This window comes from Haliotis cracherodii, unplaced genomic scaffold (assembly GCF_022045235.1).
Source record: "Haliotis cracherodii isolate W230 unplaced genomic scaffold, xgHalCrac1.p SCAF_5, whole genome shotgun sequence".
In the NCBI taxonomy this organism is placed as follows: Eukaryota; Metazoa; Mollusca; class Gastropoda; order Lepetellida; family Haliotidae; genus Haliotis; species Haliotis cracherodii.
Window position 1 is genome coordinate 58,149,219 of NW_027266308.1, and position 23,803 is coordinate 58,173,021.

Below are 23,803 nucleotides of genomic sequence, written 5' to 3' on the forward strand. Positions count from 1 at the left end.
GTCAGTCATGGCATGTTTTCGCTGTTCACTTGCTGTAAGATTGTGATGGAATGCAAATGAAAACCAACGTTTTTATAGCCAAACAAGTGTTGTTGCACTGCATGTCATGTTTCGATGCCAGGCTCTCACGTTGTTGTGTTTGTGATTTGGGCATCTTTTCACCAAAATGCAGTACCTCATTCTTTCCACGCAGAAATGACCAATTAATTTTTTTGTATTAATTGTGTATGGACGTTGGTAACACTCAGTCAGATATTTACGATTTTACGTCTTTTGCATTTCTTTTTTTTAAAATATATAAACTGAACAAAAAAAGTAAGGGATCATGATTTTTTTGGGGGGGGATATTCTTATGACACTGTCAGCTCAGTCTTAACTACATAAAAAATATACCCCAAAATATTCATGATCCCTAACTGTTTTTGATCAGTATATATAACCATACAAACATTCCTAAGCAACTGCAAAACAACAAAGCAAAACCAATCATTTTGTATACAGTTTATTATGAAGAAAAAGTGGCATTGAAGATAACAAGAGAAACCAAGTAAAAAAATACAAAACAAAAACTGGAATTGTTTCCACAAGCACGTTAGTGAAGATGATAGTCCTATTTGTTTGATCATGTTTGAAAGTTAAAGAACATACTCACTGATACACGGACACATTGGTCCAGAGAGAGAAACTTGTTGCAACATGTGTAAACATACTGATATAGACAAGATATGCAACTCGATAACAAAGATATGTAGCTCATTTCAGTCAAAACAGCAGCATATATCTAATATATAAAAGGAGTGCACATGATCATTGGATCAATCATGAAATTTGTTAAAGTAAAAAAAGAAAATTATATGCGGTTGTAAAATAAAAATTGTATTCTGGTGAAAACATTATTTCAATTGATAACAAATTTGCTGTTGTAAAAAAAATATAATAAAACATTGTATTCTCGTGAAAACATTATTTCATTTTTTACCAATAAATTGAATTGGCTTAAATCTTGTGAATCATTCTTTTGAATGTTGTGTCATAACCCTTGGCAAAATAACAAAAAGACACTCCATAAACAAACAAAATTATTATTCAGGTTTTGAATAGGTCACATAATAGAAAAGCAGTGTCCTTTACAGAAAGTTGAACTGTTATGACGACAGTTAGCTTTCATGAAAGAAGTGAAGTTAGCACAAAAATCACTTTATGCAAAGAGGCCCCGTGATAAAGATGTAACATTTTGCTGATGGTGTGTTGTTACTTCAATATTATACGGCACCAGTCACCTGGCCAACAGTTGGAGATGGTCCCTGTCCGGATAGTATGGCTGAAGTTTGTTGTTGGTAGATTAAGATAATAATATACAGGACATGAACTTCACAAAACATTAAACTATCTGTACATAATATGTATGTACAATGACTAAAGACTAGTAAAACTAGAACAGGGTTATTAAGATTATGCAGTGGTTTTCTCAGTCTGGTATCTTGATAGGTCAGATTGTAGATATAGCCAAGCTCCTTCCCAGCGTGTGACACCTGCCTTACACTCTCCGTAACATCATTGCCACCAGTGAGCGCACGTCCATTACAAGAATCTTGACATTTGCCCTCTTACCCCAAATGTAGTAACATTTTCACTTCAGTTTATGTCTTTGGGAATGTCATCACAGTTATTTTTTAGAAAGGTTTACAACTGACCATATTTCCCAGATGAATTTTACTTTTTGTTTGTATGATCGGATTGGTTCGAGATTGCAGAAGAATCAACCAACTTGTCCCTCATATCCTTACTATACCAATTACATGACAGTTGTAATGAAACAAAAATTCAAATTGACAAACAAAGAAAATAATTAAACTGGGATAAGAGTATTTGGCATCATGGCAGTCATCACTTGTTTGTAAACATAACTGTCAGTTGGTTGCGAGTTCAGCTCCAAGCATTGTTGTAGCCACCTATCACAGTGGGGAGCTTCGACTGGTGGCAGTGATAGTATTGTGAGCTCCGCAAAAGGGATATTGCTGTGAGGAGCTTGAGATATAATGGCAGGGGAAAAAATTAGGAGTTGAAACCCAACAGTTGCTTGCCACATAAAAAAATAGACATAACTTGTACTATAGCTGGACATGTGGATCAAAATCTTTACACTGTTTTGAGAACTCAGGCACAATATACATTTTTCAGGTACACAAATATTTTGTTAAAAAAATATATTCAACTCATTTGTTCTCATGAAAGCACATAGTTCAAGAAGATCCAATCTTTTCATCAGAAATGTTGGTCACTCAAGTTTCATATTCATTTTTTAAATAGAGAGCAGACCTGATTGTTCAGATCAGCTTACAACACTTATCAATCCAAACCCATCCATCAAAATATTGATCCTCTACTCATAATGCATAAAACCAAAACATGCTTTGATAACCTCAAATACTTAACCTAATTTTTTATTGGACTGAAATAATCCATTTAATAAATTCGAAATGTTTGTTTTTCTGACCTTCTAATTCCGTTTTAGTCCAGTAACAGTTATTTGTCCTGCCTAGAGATAATATACACATTACATATACAGTTCACAATGCTTACATAAATTTCAACAATGATTTAACAAATATTGTCTGATTAGATTTCTTATGATGATGCCACATGTGATATCACAAAGGAGTGTGGCTCATTAACAGGTAACCATGATAACAAGTATAGATTTAAACATACACCCTGGATAGGAGGCACCATGTTTGCCGGACAGACAATGATCCCCTTCCCTTATTAAAGTCAAAACACTCAACCAAAACATCATTACTAGGGCAAAGTTGGGATACAGAGTGAGCCAGGCAAACCCTCTCAAGAGACCATGTTCTGATACAAGCAATAATTGTAGAAGATGAGATGTTCCCCTGGTCCTAACATGAATTCTACCAACCTTCCTTTGGGTACAGACAGTTGTTGTCAGACAGCTGTTGTCAAACAGGGAAGGTGCAACATCCAATTTGCTCATTTATATTGAATATTCAAAATATTCTCCATAAGGCCATAATACATCACATCCCTTGCCTCACACTCTCATCATTTCTTCATGAAGTTCATTATCAGCTCAATTTGTATTCTACATGGATATGCAACGGTGCCGGTTACCACCACTGAAAACAAGACATCCACTCTGTCAAATGCAAACTGTCTTGAGGAGTATATATCTTTTCATGTCAAGGAAAGGACTGCAACTGTTTGAAATGGTGTGCCATATATACATCATAGAAATCAAATACCGTATTCGACGTAATAAGCGCCCACGGCACTCTCAGAATTAGAAATAGGGGGCTCTTAATAGAATGTTATTTTGGTGAAAAAAATTTGAAAGATAATTTTCGTGGTTTATGCTGAGAGCCTGAAATGTTTATATACGACAGGTATATTTTTCCAGAATTTAATTGCGTATTATACGCCAATAAATAAATCTTTTGTACATTGATCAATCAGAAGGGGTGCTAATTGGGATTGTTTACCAGCAAATATATTAGTTAATATCGCCGTGGGCGCTTATTACGTCGAATACAGTATGCACAATAAGCCCACAGAAAAATCCTCATAACCTTCAGTAATGTATGACAGCAGGACATGGAAGTCAGTATTTCAGAGGATCAATGTAAGCTGATGCTTTTGTGTGGGTTTTTTTTAATCAATAAATAATAGCAACAATGGGAGCAGACATGCTACTATTCTAGGGGGACCCTCTTAATAGAATCAGTTTATCAGTAACAGTATCGGGACAAACAAATCACCTTGCACAAGTTTAGACGTAAACATTTTCATCAACAGCCTCTCTTACTACAGCAAGGATCTGCAACAGACCAGTTGAACACCACTTTGAATATTATTTTCAGTTCAGATTAACCTCTAGTGAGGAAAGCCCACAATAACATTTATCACTCTTATGAACCCAGAAACAGAAAATAGTGCCACGAAACGAATCTTAATCAGGGCATTTTGGGATTCAAACACAGACCAGCAGATCTTGACACTGACTAACTCTACAGAGCCATGTGCTGTGCTGAAGAACAGTGGGCAAATCTGCCAATGTTGTTAACCTTTGAGAACCGTTCATGGTATAAAGATCATCACTTCACAACACTCACAAGAGATGTAGACTTGTATGACCTTATTGTATACCAAGTATACAGTCTTCTGTGAAGCTACAAGAGCAGGGGAGCTGTTGAGATGATACGGCCCATTCCACTGCTTGAACACATATATATATATATGTTGATCAAAGGTTCATATGGAAAATACTATTGTGAGGTGAGGTGAAATGGGTTAAACATCGCGTCCAAGATTATTGCACTTACATAGCGACATGCGTGTACATGTGTGTGTGTGTGTGTGTAACGGCTTGTACTCGTCCGGACTGATGCTGATTTATAGTGCTAGCCCAATGAGATACCATGCTGCAGTTTTAATATGAATACCCAACTCAGACACAGAATGCTGACTCCAAGCCGACCAGTCCTTATTTTAGCTCCTTAAAACTCCAGACAGGGTAACAATAATTACCACCTTTTAACGTCTTTTGATATGACGCGGCCGGGTATCCAACCCTGAACCTTCTGTTCTCCGGGTGGACGCTCTACCAGTTGGAAAATACTGTGATTCTGCAGTGAAGACTATGTCTGTAGACAACAGAACAATAAGGATTTGGTATTTAGTTGTTTTAACAATCCCCATCTGGAAGCTGGAGATGTGATGTGTAGATGTTGAGCTGTTGTCTTGGTCCCTCATGCAGCATCTTGGTCAAGATGCCAGTCCAGAGGTGCCATTGTTGAAGTCTTGGAAGTGCAAGGTGGATGACAGGCAGTTACTGCAGAAATAAACAATGTGACAAGAGGCTAAAATAAATAAAAAACAAGAGGCTTTGAGAATGAGTGGGCACACCATGCTTCAGGAATATTACAAAATTATCCCTGCTACATGACCAGACAAACCAGTGGAGGACGGTGTGAGCAACCATTAATATTGTCAGAGTATAATGACACACTATCACACAATAACCAGAGGAGGACGATGTGAGCAACCATTATTATTGTCAGAGTATAATAACACACTATCACACAATAACCAGTGGAGGACGGTGTGAGCAACCATTATTATTGTCAGAGTATAATGACACACTATCACACAATAACCAGTGGAGGACATTGTGAGCAACCTCTAATATTGTCAGAGTATAATGACACACTATCACACAATAACCAGTGGAGGACGGTGTGAGCGACCATTAATATTATCAGAGTATAATGACACACTATCACACAATAACCAGTGGAGGACGGTGTGAGCAACCATTAATATTGTCAGAGTATAATGACACACTATCACACAATAACCAGTGGAGGACGGTGTGAGCAACCATTATTATTGTCAGAGTATAAGACACACTATCACACAATAACCAGTGGAGGACATTGTGAGCAACCTCTAATATTGTCAGAGTATAATGACACACTATCACACAATAACCAGTGGAGGACGGTGTGAGCAACCATTATTATTGTCAGAGTAAAATGACAAACTATCGTCACAGTTGAGAGTTGAACCTCCCTGGGGGACCTCCTTGAAACACACGTCTTACTCAACCTCCCATGTGATCACCCAATCTAATTTAGTTGTCTCTTCAGACAAGCATGGTGTGTTGAGTGATTAAGGTTTAGTGCTTTGATCAGTTTTTCAGTTAAATTACAATGTTCTGACAGCATATTTCAGATTACATATGGCCACTACAGGCCAGGCAGACAGACAGATACTCTATCCACGAGACTATGGGGGAACCATACATACTTCACAGAGGCAACTGAACAGTTTTATCACAGTGTTCTGACAGCACATTTCAGATTACATATGGCCACTGTAGGGGAGGTGATATGGACAGATGCTCTATCCACTTGACTATGGAGGCAACCATACATAGCTCTTCTCATTTCACAAATATATCCACATCATTAACTTTTCAGTTCTTTACACAAATTGTGCCTCAGCTTAGAAATCGTTTAGTGAGTGAAGCTACCTCAGTGAGTTTGACTGAGTCCTTGTAGTAATGTTGATGATGAGGGCGCCGGGAGTACTTGAGACACAGGTCATCGCCCAGCTGGTCGATGATGTCCAAGGCCTGTAGATCACACAAGAACCAAACAGTCAGTGAAGGAGTGAAATCATACTACACGAATGGTACTGTAATATTACGGCAATAGTATGTCAGCTAAGTATCACATTGTAACCATCTGATCCTTCCTTTAGTAAGCCTATGTGATAAGCATGGGGAGCTGAGGACCCATTCTGTTGTGGAATCTCCACTGGGAGAAAAACACATGGAAGCAAAGGGACCTTCTTACCCAAGCACCACCACAGGAAGACAAGAATGGGTCTCTCTCCTGAGACATGATGGTGGTGGAGCTTTCTACCCTGGAATAGCCACAGGAACTGGACAGCTGTTTAACTACATACCTAAGGGAGACAAACACTGGTGGTATGGGACACCTATTCTCCCTGACAATCATACAGGGAGACAAGGATGATGGCATTGAGGACCTACTCTGCCCAAGAATGGAACAAAAAGAAGGAAACAAGGATGCAATGTAGCAAACATTTCCAGACATTCATGTATACATACAAACTACCTTGTAACCCAAGTCATCTTAACAACTGACATGATACATATACAATAAAACCGAAGTGTCAAGAGCATACAGCATGAGTAACAAAGCGCTACATTCCCCACAACTTACTTTGTCCAGCATCTCTTTGGTGTGAGCGGCAGACAGACAGAACCTGGCTCGAGATTCAATGAGAGGAGTAGCTGGGAATCCAACCACCACAATACCCAGCCCACGCTCTAAGGCCATTCTATTGAAGGCACTGCAACAAAGGAATACCTTCAGTTGTGTTTCTGAGGCTAAAGATCATTCTAAACAAAAATACATTTCTTTTTTCAAAACAAACAGAAACCTACTTGACAGAGAGTTGCATATAATAACATGTTTTACAAGGAAGTGATTTACATGAGGTTGTGGCACTACATTACTTACGCCATTTTGGATGGTAAGAAGACAAGCACAGGCACAACTGGAGAATCCTTATTGCCATAGACAATGAAGCCCATGTCTTGGAGTCTGCGCCGGAAGTAGCGGACGTTCCAAGCTAGCTGTCGGACACGTTTCTCACCTGAGGACAAACAAGAAACACCTATTGAGACTGTCCAGAAGTATAAAGCTCCCAGGGAAAACAAACTAGCATCAATCATGATGCAGGTGTCAGACATTTATCACTGATGAAACACACAAGAACAGGTATGGGGCTGACAAACCAAAAAGAAACAATCATGGTGAATCTGGGATTTGAGCCCACGATCATAGGAACAATAATTATCATTGTTAATAAGTCTAAGAATACTACTGCTATTACATGGTGGAAAAAGTCCAGTAGGTTGGCTGTCATCACACTATAACTAGACCAGAAGTCAACTACACACAACTAGTTCAGCTTGCAAAGGCGGGAAAAACCTCACTTCTTTCCCAAACATGTATCAACTGAACAGATTGAAGGGGAGGAGGGTGCAAGTACTTCTGATATAATAGAGGTAGTAACCTCTACCTCTATTACATTATTGCCAGAATGTACCCAAGTTATAGGCAGGCCCCGTTTATAGTGACTCCTTGTGTAGTTGACAGTTGACATCAAATCTTCTGTGATTCCATAGTTGTTTCTAAACCGAAAGGTATAACTATCACATCAACTCAACAGGACTTGAAAACTACATAGTCAGACAAATATATGGTACCTTCACAAGAATTACCGTTATATTCGCTGTTATGCATGTAAATGACATCATTAGATGTTCTAACACCATGGCTCAGACCATCATTTCCAGACATCACTTCTGGTCTTCATCCCAATTCCGGTTTGTGACATCACTTTTGGTCTATGATGTCACTTTTGGTCCATGATGTCACTTTTGGTCTAGATGTCACTTTTGGTCTATGATGTCACTTTTGGTCCATGATGTCACTTTCAGTTATGACATCAGTACCAGTCACTTTCAGACGATGATGTTACATCCAGTTGTTACGTCACTTCTGGTCTATGACGTCACTTTTGGGCCATGATGCCACGTTCAGACGATGACGTCACATCTAGTTGTTATGTCACTTCTGGTCTATGACGTCACTTTTGGTCTATGATGTCACTTTCAGACGATGACGTCACATCCAGTTGTTACGTCACTTCTGGTCTATGACGTCACTTTTGGTCCATGATGCCTCTTTCAGACGATGACGTCACATCCAGTTGTTACGTCACTTCTGGTCTATGACGTCACTTTTGGTCCATGATGCCTCTTTCAGACGATGACGTCACATCCAGTTGTTACGTCACTTCTGGTCTATGACGTCACTTTTGGTCTATGATGTCACTTTCAGAAGATGACGTCACATCCAGTTGTTACGTCACTTCTGGTCTATGACGTCACTTTCAGACGATGACGTCACTTCTTGTTCACTGCCCATGACATTTCTTGCACTCAGTAGTTAACTCTTTCAACACTGTAGGCCGGTACACCGGCCAAAGAGCCTCAAGTCCCAAGACACTGTAGGCCAGTTGACCGGCCAAGTGGTAGTCACATCAAAATAGTATATAATTTATTAACCTACCTGTCATATCCTTCATTCATTAAATCTATCACATTTTACAATGTCTGAAATACGTATTCCATTTCAATTTATCATTTTTTATCTATATTTCCCGCAATGTTATTGAAAATAATATTCTCGGACAACACACTGCGACAACGGGTCCACATCGAACATGTCAAAGAGCAAAATATAGACATTTCATGCAAATCTTTAAATATAGTATACAAAGTAATAAATAAATTCAACAAAAATATATCTAAAAGAAGTCAAACTTACATCTAAATGATAATTTCCATCTTTTTCATGTGATTGCGTGTTGTCAAATGACATCTCAGCTTTCTCAGCTCGGACACGATGTTTAATGCCAAAATATATGCATGAAAAATCTGTCACAGCTTGTAACCTTGCACGATACATCCACGAAGATCAATATATTTAATATGGATCTCGATTCTTGCTTAAAACATTCAGAATAAAATGATTTAACAAAAATCTTTCGTCAAAATATGAAATTCATCATACACGAGGACGTTACTATACAAATGCCATAGCTGTAATTTGATTGGCCGCCTTAGGTCACATGCTCAAATTAAACCAATCACAAACCTTGTACCAGATATCAGCAATAAAGCTTCATTAGAATCAATATTTATCCAATAAAATCGTGAGTTACAAGCTACGAATAGATTTTCAGGTTTCAAACCTGAAAGGAAAGATTGTCTGCTAAGACGTTTAGTTTCCATCCAACAGCTGATGGAGTCTGCCAAGGCAAACAATTGTGTAATCTCTGTCATCAGGGACCTGTACTTGGTTCCTCTGTGGCTATGAGGACTGAGGAGTGAGTTAGATGAACTTTTCCGGGCCTGGGAGCATACAAGATTGCCTTCATCTCTAGGCAGTTGATGTGGAGATATTTTTTAGCTGCATTCCAGAAGCCCTGGATCTTGAGGTCATCCATATGGACTCCTCAAACTGTGTCGGACGTGATGTGTAAGCAGATGCTGTTTGGGTGTAGGAAATAGCAGAGGAATACCGCTCATAACATGAGTTTACCAGTTGAGTTCCTGACTAAAGATGTCTGGTATTTGGTTGAGAGAATCCATGGGCTAAGATCTCAACGAATTGACACAATTCTGGAGTAGGCGTAATATCAGTCTTCCTCTGTACGTCATATTCTGGAGAGACATTAAATTCCCTAGAAGATACATCCACCATTGGAGAGATCGTGTGGGATGAGATGTTGCCATGCTAAGCATCGTCAATGTCTTGGCATAACAATCTTCTGGGGGTCAGACATGTCCGATTTGTAACTGGAAACGGGCCCCAATCCCAATGTTCACCATGATAAGTCATCAGCTGGATCAAGAAGATCTTGTTCTGTTTGAGCAGGGATCCGTCTTGATCTGCCATTAAGAAGTCATCTAGATATAGGCGAACTAGCTGTAGATTGGGTAAACTGGTAATGGGATTTGTGACTGGTGAATAGCCAAGATGCTACAGAAATCCCATATGAAAGAACTTGGAATTCATACTTTCTTCCGTTGACGGTAAAGCAGGATTTTTCTGTGAAGCTTCTTAAATACGGACATGGAGATAGATGTCTTGCAGATCTAGACTGATAAGTGCAAATCTCCCGTTCTGAGGCTTGAACATAATTTCCGTACTGATTCCATCTGGAACTTGGGAGGAGGGACAAGGAAGGATTCAATGAGGACCTTAAGATATATAATCATCCTCATGTCATTCTTCGGGACGAAGAGCACTGGGGAGTAGGAACCCTTGAGGTCATCTGAGTCTTGATGGCTCCGAATGGCATTTCTCCTAAAAGTGTCCCAGTGACTAGGTTGGTTTCCTGTAATTTGGTCCCTTCCAGATGGAATCTTTGGCCTACTAGCCAGGATACAAGTAGAGGATGAAGACAAAAATGTAGCTTGTATCCCCTCGAAACGATGCTGAGAATCCAGTGGTCGGATGTGATCTACTTCCAATTTATGGCATATGACAAAAGACGCCCTCATACTGGAGACTGAGTGGGTTGTATGTTGACAGTCGGTAGGCAATCAATCGGAGTCCGAAGAGAAGAAGAACAGGTCTATTGGATCAGTTACGACTGGATGGTTGGTAGTGCAGTCAGAATCTGTGGTCACTCTGACCTCTAGGTCTAGAATCTCTGCTATTTCCTCGTCTGACGTGAGGACTCTAATGGCTTCTGAGCTCTATCTCTTCTGCAGGTGGCTTAAAATGAATCCTATTTCTAGCAGGTTTCCTATCTCGGGATGAATCTCATGGAAACTTAGGAGGGAATGACACCATGTGCTTTAACTGCCAATACTTAAAATCATTCTGTGGTATCCTGTCACACTTTAATGATCATGATCATGTTCAGCTTGTCGTTGACCAATTAGGTGCCTCACTCTGGCAGTGTGGGCTGGAATCCTGGATGGGACTCAACACAATAAAGTACTCGAATCTGTACTTTACTAAGAAAGTGTTATCCCAAATATAACATTTGTTCTACAGTTTTTTTAATTTGTTTAAAGCTGACTTTAAAAGGGAGGTGCACTGCTAGCAACAGTTGTCTTCAACACAGAGGTCATTGCAGAACATCAAGCAGGAAGGATGAGGGTCTCAAGTAATCAGGAAATGCCCATAAACACAAGTATGTACTTACATGAGTACTAGTCAATATAACCACTTACCCAGAATACTTCTCAATTAGTTGAACAATGTAATACAACTAAAAAATGAATATAGCTAGATTTAGTGTGAGTGCACAACCCAAGTACTAAAGAATATAACATTTGTTCTACAGTTTTTTTAATTTGTTAAAAGCTGACTTTAAAAGGGAGGTGCACTGCTAGCAACAGTTGTCTTCAACACAGAGGTCATTGCAGAACATCAAGCAGGAAGGATGAGGGTCTCAAGTAATCAGGAAATGCCCATAAACACAAGTATGTACTTACATGAGTACTAGTCAATATAACCACTTACCCAGAATACTTCTCAATTAGTTGAACAATGTAATACAACTAAAAAATGAATATAGCTAGATTTAGTGTGAGTGCACAACCCAAGTACTAAAGAATTGAGGCTGTGAAAAGTTCACTCTAGCACACACAGGAAAGAAGGGAGGATTTTCCCACCATTGCAATCTTGAAGAGCTGTAAGCCGATTGGGGCTAATGCAGTAACACCTAGTTGTGTGTAACTGATAGTGAAAAGGACTTCTTTTGAAAATCTGAAGATTTAGTTATAGTGTGATTACAGCCAAAATACGGGAATTTGGCAATGATGTAATAGAGGTAGAGGTTCGTAAGAATTATTGGTTTCTTGCACCCTTAAGGGATGCAACTCTGCATCATGAACTGTCGTGCCTTAAGACGACTGGGCCATTTATTGCCTCCATCAACTGAAATAAGATTGAAGGATGAGTTTAAAATCACATATCACATTGTGTCAGATAAATATTGGAGAAGAAAAATAGGTCTTCAGCAACCCATGCTTGTCGTAAAAGGCGACTATGCTTGTCGTAAGAGGCAACTAACGGGATCGGGTGGTCAACCTCGGTGACTTGGTTGATACATGGAATCGTATTCCAATTGCATGGATCAGTGCTCATGACATCAATCACTGGATTGTCTGGTCCAGACTCGATCATTTACAGACAGCTGTCATATAGCTGGAATATTGCTCAGTGCGATAATAAACAACAAACAAACTCCAGAGAAGAAAAAATAAACTGTAGAAGAAAGAACAAGGACAGGTATGGTGCTGACATACCATGGATCGTAATGGATTGAGTGAATCTGAGACATGAACCTTTCACCAGCAGATCCTCACACAGATAGGGGACACAACTCTTTCCAGCCGAATGTCGTGTCTCAGACAACAGGACCCCATGACAAAATTTAGAATGGGTGAAAAAACAAACAAATGCAGAAGTTGACCTACCAAGGTTAGTTCCATCTTTGCCCATGATGATCTTCGTGGAGTGGATGACCTGCCTGGCTATGGGAGGGGAGATGGCACAAGCATAGATGGCGCTATGGGAGTTCACTTTCAAGTGATTGATGAGGCTCTGGAATCAACACATACAGTAAGAAGTGGGTGAGTTTGTGTATTTCAAAGTACACGAATGCTGGATGTACGGATGTATATTGCTGAAACAAACACGATAGGGTTTATCCCTTGGCCAACTGTTGGACAGGTAGAAAGTCACTGTTCATGGTAGTAGATGCTAGTCATAAAAGGCTCGTTACAGACATTAATTGCTATTTTATTTATTCACAATGTCAAGAAAAAAGGTCGTTTCACACACTCAGGAATGTATGCAAGGTGACTTTTGTAGGATTAACAGAAACAGCAACATTTTTAGATTGACTGCTTCCTGACATATCGGCATAGCTGCCGCGCACCACGAGTCAGCCAACATACAAGCCAATGAAAACATGGCATGCATCGCTGCACAGGTAGCCTTAGGCATGCCCCCAAATAGTCTTGTTTTGGAATCTGATTAGGAGTGTGTAATTTCAGCACTTTCACCTGACCATTTAATACTTTCGCAATAAAATAACAATCATTTATTTCACTTTACTTTTCCTTTTAGGGCAAAATAAATAGCTTTCATTTCCTGGCAATTTATATGAAGGGCTTGATCCTCCCGAGACCATTCTCCCTGGATCATGAGATCGTCCATGTCAGCTCCCCAGCGTGTGTTCGAGGCATCAGTGTACAGTTATGTACTGGAGGGGGACACATGACTGAAATGCCTGGCATTACATAGTGATGGCCACCATGTCAGGTGTAAGAGCCTGGAGGTCGGAGGTTGATCTCGTCCAGATTGTGAATAGATCAGTCTATATCATTTTCAAAAACAATCCCGGTAGCTCTAGGAGTGAGTGAGTGAGTATGGTTTAACGCCGCTTTTAGCAATATTCCAGCAATATCACGGCGGGGGACACCAGAAATGAGCTTCACACATTGTACCCATGTCGGGAATCGATCCCAGATCTTCGGCGTGACGAGCGAACGCTTTAACCACTAGGCTACCCGACCGCCCCGGTAGCTCTAGGAGAGGAATAGAGTGTGTAAACTGGACATGTTGTGTATCACGTAACTTGCACAGATTGTGCTCTCTCAAGAGAAGCACCTGTATTTAGGGGAATGAACGGTACATCCAGAGCTAATGAGTTAGCTTGTTTGTCTACCCAATCCTTTGAACTTTTCAGCACAGTGATGTTTTGCTTAATAGGCGATAATTCCTTGTGGATGAGTTTGCTGAATGTCGTCGTAATAGCTGACTCTTGCTTTGCAATGCTTTCATGAACTGTTCAATGTAAAAGGGGCCAGGGGCCTCCAGGGTCACCGACGCCAGCAGCCTGTCCAAGGCAACTGCAGTATGCCTGGAGAATCCATTCTCAGGCACCCTAACCATGCTAACAGACCCTTGATTTTACTAAAAAGATCTTACGAGATGATGTTTAACTTATAGATTGTTAATTTACTGTGAAAAACCTTCAGATAATTATCAGTGGAAGAATAAACCAAAAACTTATGACTTGGATAACTGGGAAAAAAAATGTTCACACAGAAAAAAGTGTTGAATTCCTGCCTTGCAACTCCTCATTAGACAGATAACTGACAATGAAGAGGACGTCTATTAAAAAAACCTTAAGATTTTTATAGTGTCAGTTTAGCCCGAACGGAAATTATGGCTATTATGTAATAAAGGTAGGGTATTCGAAGGAATTTACTGTATCTCTCGGTCTAATCATTTGTCTCATCTCTCATGACCATTTTACAAAATATGTTCTTGTGTAACTCCCTGAAACCAACCTTCGTTCCTCCAATGTATCCTCCTGATGAACCAAAGCTCTTGGTGAATGTACCCATCAACACATCCACGTCTCGTGGGTCAACATTGAAGTAGTCTACGACACCGCGGCCGTGGGGGCCCATGGCTCCGATACTGTGGGCCTCATCCAGGTATATGTATGCCTTGTACTTCTTCTTAAGGGCGACAATGTCAGGGAGTCGCACTATTGATCCTTCCATACTGAAAACAGAGGAAACTGGACTGCAGGCTCGGGGGAAGTATGAGAGCTGAGAACCCAAGGTCCCTTCATTGTACATAGTTGTTGTTTGACATCAGTCAGCAATATTCCAGCTTACCGGTAAATAATTGAATCAGCTGACACTGAGCCAGGCAACCTGGTGGTTGATGACAATGATTAATGCTACAGGAATGACGACATGATCAACGCTTGAGTTATGACGAAATGATCAACACTAAAGGTATGATGACATGATCAACGCTAAAGGTATGATGACATGATCAATGCTAAAGGTATGATGACATGATCAACGCCAAAGGTTTGATGACATGATCAACGCCAAAGGTATGATGACATGATCAATGCTAAAGGTATGATGACATGATCAACGCTAAAGGTATGATGACATGATCAACGCTAAAGGTATGATGACATGATCAACGCCAAAGGTATGATGACATGATTAACGCTAAAGGTATGATGACATGATCAACGCTAAAGGTATGATGACATGATCAACCCTGACCACCTAATTCCAATTTTAGAAGGCTCTTAAGAGAAGGATTGCCAGTTTGCCAAGTCCCCCTATACTTTTTCCAGGTCATCCATTATGCCTACTGCAAGGCATGAACATGTGCTTGCCTCGACCTCCCTTGTCCTTAGACTACCTGATAAACTGTATAGTACAAAGATGCACAGATATTGGTGCACAAAGTTTTCCATTAAGATACACAGTAGTTACCTGTACACCCCTTCTACAACAATGAGTATTTTCTTCCATGGCCGGTGAGTACGAGGCTGCCCATGGACCACAGCGTCACACAATTTCTTTTCCAAATCTTTCATGTCTGAAAACCCAACATCTGTGTACTGCATCAATACAAATTAAAGCAACAAATAACAACATCACAAAACACATCTTCTGTTTCCCATCTATGAGTGAGGCGAGTTAAAACTTTGATTTCAAGATCATGGCACTAACAAAGTGACCTGCATATGAAGTACTGTCACATTTTAACATGGGATATCATGGACAGACAGTTTACTGACTCTAAGCCAGGGGCCCAGGCTTATCATTCTTATTGCTGGTGGATATGGACAAGTATACGTTCTAGGGTTAAGAAATGGCTACAATCCCAGTCAGACACAAAATACCGACTCTTTGCCGACCAGTTCTTGTTTCATCAGCTTAATGCCAACCACCATGCATTGTAACAACAAGTACTGGTACCACTTTTAGCATCTTTTGGTATGACACGGACCATGCAGACAGGGAATTTAACCATCCACCTTCCACACTCCAGACAGATGCTCTATCCACTACACCATGGAGGCAGCCCTTATCCATATTTCAGAATGGTTTTGTCCTGCTTTTAGCAACATTCCAGTAACATCATGATTGAAGGCAAGTCTTGCACCATATGGGGAACAAACCCCGGGCTAACAAGCCAACTCTTCAATAACCAGGTGCCCGTTTCACAAAGCAATCGTAACACTATGACTGTCGTAACTCCCATAAATTAACATAGACTTACAACAGTCATAGTGCTGTGATTGCTTTGTGGAACGAGGCCAAGGCTTCCCAATCAATATAGGCAGTTGATATGGATTAGTATAATTTCTAGAATTGGCTACGATGTTATCATCGTGTGAACATTTTTTCCCCAGTTATCCAAGTCACAAGTTTTTGGTTTATTCTTCCACTGATCATGTGTGATAATTATCTGAATGTTTTTCACAGTAAATTAACAATCTATAAGTTAAACATCATCTCGCAAGATCTTTTAAGTAAAATCAAGGGATAAATGAAAATACATTAATGGCTGCATATTGGAGTTCAATGTGCTTACGTGAAATTATTTCAAAAAAAAAAGAGGCAACATTTAACTTACAATTTTTTTTATGAATTGCATGTTTTGTGACAATTGATAATGGATACTTACAATTGATTACAGTCACAACAGACGAATGATCAAGCACCAAGGACCGATACTATTCACTGATGATCCCCAATCATTACTTACTGTTGTGCTTGTACACCCGGATTGTGGCACCACTGAGGCGCGAGCCCAGCACCAGGGAGGCGTGGTTCAGCTCATCACTCAGGATGAGGCAACCCTGCAACAACCACACACAACTGTTCTGAAGACCTCTGTATGTGCATGCAACACCAACATTTGTAAACTGACACTACTTATTTTCAAGGTATGAAGTTTGGAATTTGTGATAGAACTGAGGGATTTGTCTGCAGGCAGTACAGGTCTTCTGAATACTCACTATCAAATGTCAAGATTGGCTGCCATTTTCTGCAAGTTAAAAAACCAAAAGGTTGTTGTAAAGAATCAACAATGATGTTGACTGCAGACCTGTCTAATGCTCACTAACCTTGTCCATGAGGGCAGGCATATTCATAGAGTTGGTGGCGAAGCCCATTGGGAAGGTGACAGCCGCCTCGACTCCCAGGAATTCAGCCATCAACTCATCCAGCTCCTTGTGAATTTCCAAATAACCTGACAGCAGAAGAGCAATAACCCATTTAATTGGTTTATAGTTTCAAGAAGAAAGGACATACAAGGTAACATATTTCAGCTGTTCTTTCTCCATACAACTCACCCAGTTCCTGTCTACTGACACACATGCCCACCCCCTTCTCCATACAACTCACCCACCCCCTCCTCCATACAACTCACCCAATTCCTGTCTACTGGCACACCCACCCACCCCCTCTTCCATAAAACTCACCCAAGTTCCTGTCTACTGGCACACATGCCCACCCCCTCCTCCATACAACTCACCCACCCCCTCTTCCATAGAACTCACCCAATTCCTGTCTACTGGCACACCCTCCCACCCCCTCTTCCATAGAACTCACCCAATTCCTGTCTACTGGCACACCCACCCACCCCTTCCTCCATAAAACTCACCCAGTTCCTGTCTACTGGCACACACACCCACCCCTTCCTCCATACAACTCACCCAATTCCTGTCTACTGGCACACCCTCCCACCCCCTCTTCCATAGAACTCACCCAATTCCTGTCTACTGGCACACCCACCCACCCCTTCCTCCATAAAACTCACCCAGTTCCTGTCTACTGGCACACACACCCACCCCTTCCTCCATACAACTCACCCAATTCCTGTCTACTGGCACACCCACCCACCCCTTCCTCCATACAACTCACCCAGTTCCTGTCTACTGGCACACACACCCACCCCTTCCTCCATAAAACTCACCCAGTTCATGTCTACTGGCACACACACCCACCCCTTCCTCCATAAAACTCACCCAGTTCCTGTCTACTGGCACACGCACCCACCCCTTCCTCCATAAAACTCACCCAGTTCCTGTCTATTGGCAAACACTCCCTCCCCCTCTTCCATACGACTCACCCAGTTCCTGTCTACTGGCACACACACCCACCCCTTCCTCCATAAAACTCACCCAGTTCCTGTCTACTGGCACACGCACCCACCCCTTCCTCCATAAAACTCACCCAGTTCCTGTCTATTGGCAAACACTCCCTCCCCCTCTTCCATACGACTCACCCAGTTCCTGTCTACTGGCACACACACCCACCCCTTCCTCCATACAACAACTCACCCAGTTCCTGTCTATTGGCACACATGCCCACCCCCTCCTACATACAACTCACCCAGTTCCTCTCTACTGGCACACACACCCACCCCTTCCTCCATAAAACTCACCCAGTTCCAGTCTATTGGCACACACACCCTCCCCCTCCTCCATACAACTCTCCCAGTTCCTGTCTACTGGCAAACACACCCTCCCCCTCCTCCATACGACTCACCCAGTTCCTGTCTACTGGCACACACACCCACCCCCTCCTACATACAACTCACACAGTTCCTGTCTATTGGCACACACATCAACCCCTTCCTCCATACAACTCACCCAATTCCTGTCTACTGGCACACACACCCATCCCCTCCTCCATACAACTCACCCAGTCCCTGTCTACTGGCACACACACACACACACACCCTCCTCCATACAACTCACCCACCCCCTCCTCCATACAACTCACCCAGTTCCTGTCTACTGGCACACATACCAACCCCTTCCTCCATACAACTCACCCAGTTCTTGTCTACTGGCACACATGCCCACCCCCTCCTACATACAACTCACCCACCCCCTCCTCCATACAACTCACCCAGTCCCTGTCTACTGGCACACACACCAACCCCTTCCTCCATACAACTCACCCAGTTCTTGTCTACTGGCACACATGCCCACCCCCTCCTACATACAACTCACCCACCCCCTCCTCCATACAACTCACCCAGTCCCTGTCTACTGGCACACACACCCACCCCCTCCTCCATACAACAACTCACCCAGTCCCTGTCTACTGGCACACACACCCACCCCCTCCTCCATACAACTCACCCATCCCCTCCTCCATACAACTCACCCACCCCCTCCTCCATACAACTCACCCAGTTCCTGTCTACTGGCACACACACCAACCCCTTCCTCCATACAACTCACCCAGTTCTTGTCTACTGGCACACATGCCCACCCCCTCCTACATACAACTCACCCAATTCCTGTCTACTGGCACACACACCCACCCCCTCCTCCATACAACTCACCCACCCCCTCCTCCATACAACTCACCCAGTCCCTGTCTACTGGCACACACACCAACCCCTTCCTCCATACAACTCACCCAGTTCCTGTCTACAGGCACACATACACACCCCTTCCTCCATACAACTCACCCAGTTCCTGTCTACTGGCACACCCACCCCTTCCTCCATACAACAACTCACCCAGTTCCTGTCTAGTGGCACACACGCCCAACCCCTCCTCCATACAACAACTCACCCAGTTCCTGTCTACTGGCACACCCACCCCCTCCTCCATACAACTCACCCAGTTCCTGTCTACTGGCACACACGCCCAACCCCTCTTCCATACAACAACTCTCCCAGTTACTGTCTACTGGCACCCCCCCCCTCCTCCATACAACTCATCCAGTTCCTGTCTACTGGCACACACACCCTCCCCCTCCTCCATACAACTCACCCAGTTCCTGTCTACTGGCACACACGCCCACCCCTTCTTCCAAGGTTGTGACCTGACAGGCATCAGCGCAGGGTCCCTTGTTCTCCGCAAAACCCAGGTAATTGTATGACCCAAAGTTCATCGCAGGTATTTTCCTGCCAGTAAGTCTGAAATAGGCAAATAATGCTTTACCACGGAAGAAAACACACTCTTCTAACAAAATATCAAATGATAAGCTATCAATGCTTTCAATGTATCAATGGTTTAACTGGAAATTGTTTGCTCATTATATCAATTACTGTATTGTCTGACCCAGATTCAATTATTTATGGGCTACCATCATAAAGCTGTGTACATAGTGCATCTTAAAATCTCTCATGAAAGCTCAATTAACTTACTCAAAGTTCCAGCCATAGTCATGTGTGACCAACTCCATTACTTCGAAGTTGGCCCCTGCACAGCTGGCTATTGGTCGCATCCAGCAATCTTTGATACGGCGGAATACATTCTTTTTATAAAAACTCTCCCAACTGGCATACAGTGGAACAAAGTCCTGCAGGAGAGAAACACAATAACGTCAAATATTCATCAACATGTCTCGGCAAGCACACAAAATATAAATATTTTATTTTTTTGCTAAAGGCATCTGAAGCAAACAAGCATGTTAAAAGCACTAGACTCCAGTCTGTTGTCCATAATCAGTCTAGGCATAGATGTATAAATTATCGTCTGGCGTGAAAATGGTGAAAAATGGGTCATTATCTCTGGGTAATAAGGAAATTACTGACTGTTTGATTGATATACAACACACGAGTTGTCAACATATGGTTGACTAGGTTTTACGAGACACAATTGCATACTATATGCTGAAAAATAAAGAATGGCTGCAAATGATATCCCCTGCATATCATCCTATTGGTAACAATAGAGTATGGATGTTAAACTGATTGTTAACATTGAAGCAGAGTGTCGTACCTCAAGTCCGGGTTCACTGCTCCTTTTGTGTTCCCATTTTATGTACACTCTGTAATATTCCTTGATGTGACCAATTATCACCAGGATGCCATAAGCCAGACTGGTGACAATAGCCAACAAAAGTGGTGTCTCTTCGAAAGACTCGTAAAAATCATCTTTCCAGCTGTCTTCCTGAAAGAGAAATTGTTATTTTAAATTTCATCAGTGCTACAGTAAAAGGAATGGGGGATGAAATGTTTGTTTGTTGTTTAACACTGCACTCACAATATTCCAGTTATATGACGGCGGTCTGTAAATAGTTGAGTCTGGACAAGACAATCCAGTAATCGACATCAAGAGCATGGATCCACATATTTGGGATACGATGATATGCATCAAACAAGTCAGCGAGCCTGACCACCCGATTCTGTTAGTCACCACTTAGTTTTATTATGATTATTCGAAACAGGTAACTATTTTGATTCTGTTGACTGGAGGAATATCACCTTTACCATGTCAACAATAAGGACACATTCATCAAATTCCTACTTACCACTGTATACAGCTTCCCACACTAATATTCAGTAGCTACTGATGTATTTTATCACATGCTCTCAATAAATATTCTTGACTTGACTGAAGCAATCTTACCCACTGCATCACGTCGTTCTTCTGAGTTGAAGTATATCAAAAGAGTTGATAAACATGATAAAGTATCCAAGGCTTGCAGAGGATATTTTTATTTTTATCAAAAAGTCTTCGAACATTTGAGCTTAAAAGACATGAGGACGAAATTCTGTTTATCATCCAAAGTCAACTTTTTGACCAGACTTGTGTGTAAAGGTACAGTTAACCTGCTTCAGTGGCATGGAAAATAGTGATGTCATGTGACTGTAATGTCATGGTAACCGATGACATCCCAACGGTCAGCTAAAGCATTGTTGCAATTTCCTTAATCTCATTCGAGCGATATCTGATATCTCTTGTGGAAGCCAGTTTGGGATAATAAAATGATTATTGCCAATATACAGTCGAACCCTGTTATCTCGAACCTAGTGGGATCGTGTTGTAACTTCGACATATCCAGACATTCGAGATAACAACGCATGAACATTAATATATAGTAAGGCAGTCGGGACTGGAGACAGGTTCGAGATATCGGTAGATTTGAGATAACGGTGTTCGAGATAACGAGTATCGACTGTATATATGCCAGCATGGTTTTCATGACAGGATCTTGGAAACAAACTCAAGAGATTTTCAAGCCATTTGCTATTTTAGGTGCTTGAAAGCTAAAAGTTGTTTTGTAATGATAGATTGCACAAGCAGTGTTTAGTGTGTACATGGATAATACCAGCTGCACTTGAAGGCCTGTGTGCATCAGAGACTGAACAAAATAGTCTATGCAAGATGATACAAAAGCCATGTGAAAGCCTCAAACCAACTGTCCACAGTGAAAGTTTCATCACTCAAGGCGTTGTAACACCATGCCTGACTAAAGTACTCACAGAAATGAAAAAAACCCTGTTTTTCTCAATTTAAAAATCGACACAAAGTGTTACGTAGCTGTAAATACGAAATGACAAAACAACTCGAAAAGTACTAGTCTGGATTTGCTAGTTTGATCTCAGTGAACAATACAAAATGTACTTTACAGGAGGTAATCTGTCGGCACTTTCAACATTCAAAAATAAAACTAAGTCCAAATTGACATAGCAGAAACAGACTATAGGCATTATGCAACTGTTCTCACCTGTCATCAAGGTATCATAGGTCACCTTGATCTACTTACACCTGGTTATGCCCTGTTTCACAATAGTCTGTTTTATTCACATTTTTACACACTTTTACGTGTAAAAAGGCATACAAACATTTGATACGCTGTATTTGTGCCACGTCCCAATTAGTACTAATTTAGTTGTTTGAATATTTACATATTTTGTATATTAACTGCATTTATTTAAGATCTGAGGTTGAAAAAAGTTTTTTTTCATTTCCATGAGTACTTTAGTTATATGGCTGTTTGAAAAGTATGTTTAAAGGTCTTTGAAAGCCATTTAGAAGTGATACACATGAGGAAGAGAATTTATGCATGTCAACTTCTTTATTATGAGGAACACAGCGTTTCCTAGTACATGCTTACTCCTTCATCAGGAGAATGAATGCCATGAAACAGAGAGCACATATATTTAATTGTTCATCTCATCCCTGTTTCATCCCTGATTTGTCAGAACCTGGCTATTCATGTACATTGTTGAACACATCAAATCCTTTACCATTAATGTTGGTGTGCAATTTATTGTAAAATGGATTATTTCATGATTACAAAAGCAACTTTTGCCTCCATTACAAACCAAGGTTGAACCTTGATGTCGACAAAGTGCATTCTACAACAGGGCTTGATTTATCTATATAAAACATGCACCTGTGCAACCTGTTATTGAAAAATGCAACATGATATTTATATCTACATGCACCCAGGGCATGTCAAGGATGGGTGTGTGTGCCAGTAGACAGGAACTGGGTGAGTCGTATGGAGGAGGGGGAGGGTGTGTGTGCCAGTAGACAGGAACTGGGTGAGTCGTATGGAGGAGGGGGAGGGTGTGTGTGCCAGTAGACAGGAACTGGGTGAGTCGTATGGAGGAGGGGGAGGGTGTGTGTGCCAGTAGACAGGAACTGGGAGAGTTTCAATGGGTTTTGTTGCTTTTATTTATTAAGTTAAATTTGTCATGCTTTCTTGGATTTGACGTCAAACTGTGAGTACTTCAAGACTATTTGCACGTTCCAATTTTGATAAGTCTATGGGACCAGGGTGCAACCTGTTTTTGTCAGGTGCAACTAGGTTTTCATGTCAACATGAACCTGGCGCAAGCGAAATCAAGTTCCTTAAATCGAGCCCTGTCCAAGGTGAAATATACAGTGTGTGCCTGTAAAAATCAGGACAAGTGGCCTTATCTTCAGAAAAGTCAATTGTAGCAAATCACTTGGCAGAGGACAAGTGAACACTTTTTTCTTATTTCCACACTCCTGAATTGTTAATACCCAGGGTTTTACTTATAGCAAGTATTTAGTCCTGTATGCATTAAAATTG

The 23,803-nt window shown here is 41.3% G+C and overlaps 1 protein-coding gene across 1 annotated transcript in view; it reads right to left on the reverse strand.

Annotated features, from left to right (window-relative positions):
• Positions 1-486: 486 nt before the first annotated feature.
• Positions 487-23,803, reverse strand: part of LOC139442110 (serine palmitoyltransferase 2-like) — a 36,562-nt gene continuing 13,245 nt past the window's right edge. The window contains exons 2-13 of the mRNA XM_071222911.1: positions 20,734-20,904; positions 20,157-20,311; positions 19,780-19,925; positions 17,110-17,234; positions 16,749-16,842; positions 15,467-15,572; positions 14,507-14,726; positions 12,623-12,749; positions 7,071-7,206; positions 6,771-6,900; positions 6,053-6,154; positions 487-4,849 (exon numbers count right to left, since the gene is read on the reverse strand). Coding sequence (XP_071079012.1) covers positions 4,847-4,849; positions 6,053-6,154; positions 6,771-6,900; positions 7,071-7,206; positions 12,623-12,749; positions 14,507-14,726; positions 15,467-15,572; positions 16,749-16,842; positions 17,110-17,234; positions 19,780-19,925; positions 20,157-20,311; positions 20,734-20,904 — 1,515 coding nt within the window. The 3' untranslated portion in view covers positions 487-4,846. The remainder of the gene's footprint in view (positions 4,850-6,052; positions 6,155-6,770; positions 6,901-7,070; positions 7,207-12,622; positions 12,750-14,506; positions 14,727-15,466; positions 15,573-16,748; positions 16,843-17,109; positions 17,235-19,779; positions 19,926-20,156; positions 20,312-20,733; positions 20,905-23,803) is intronic.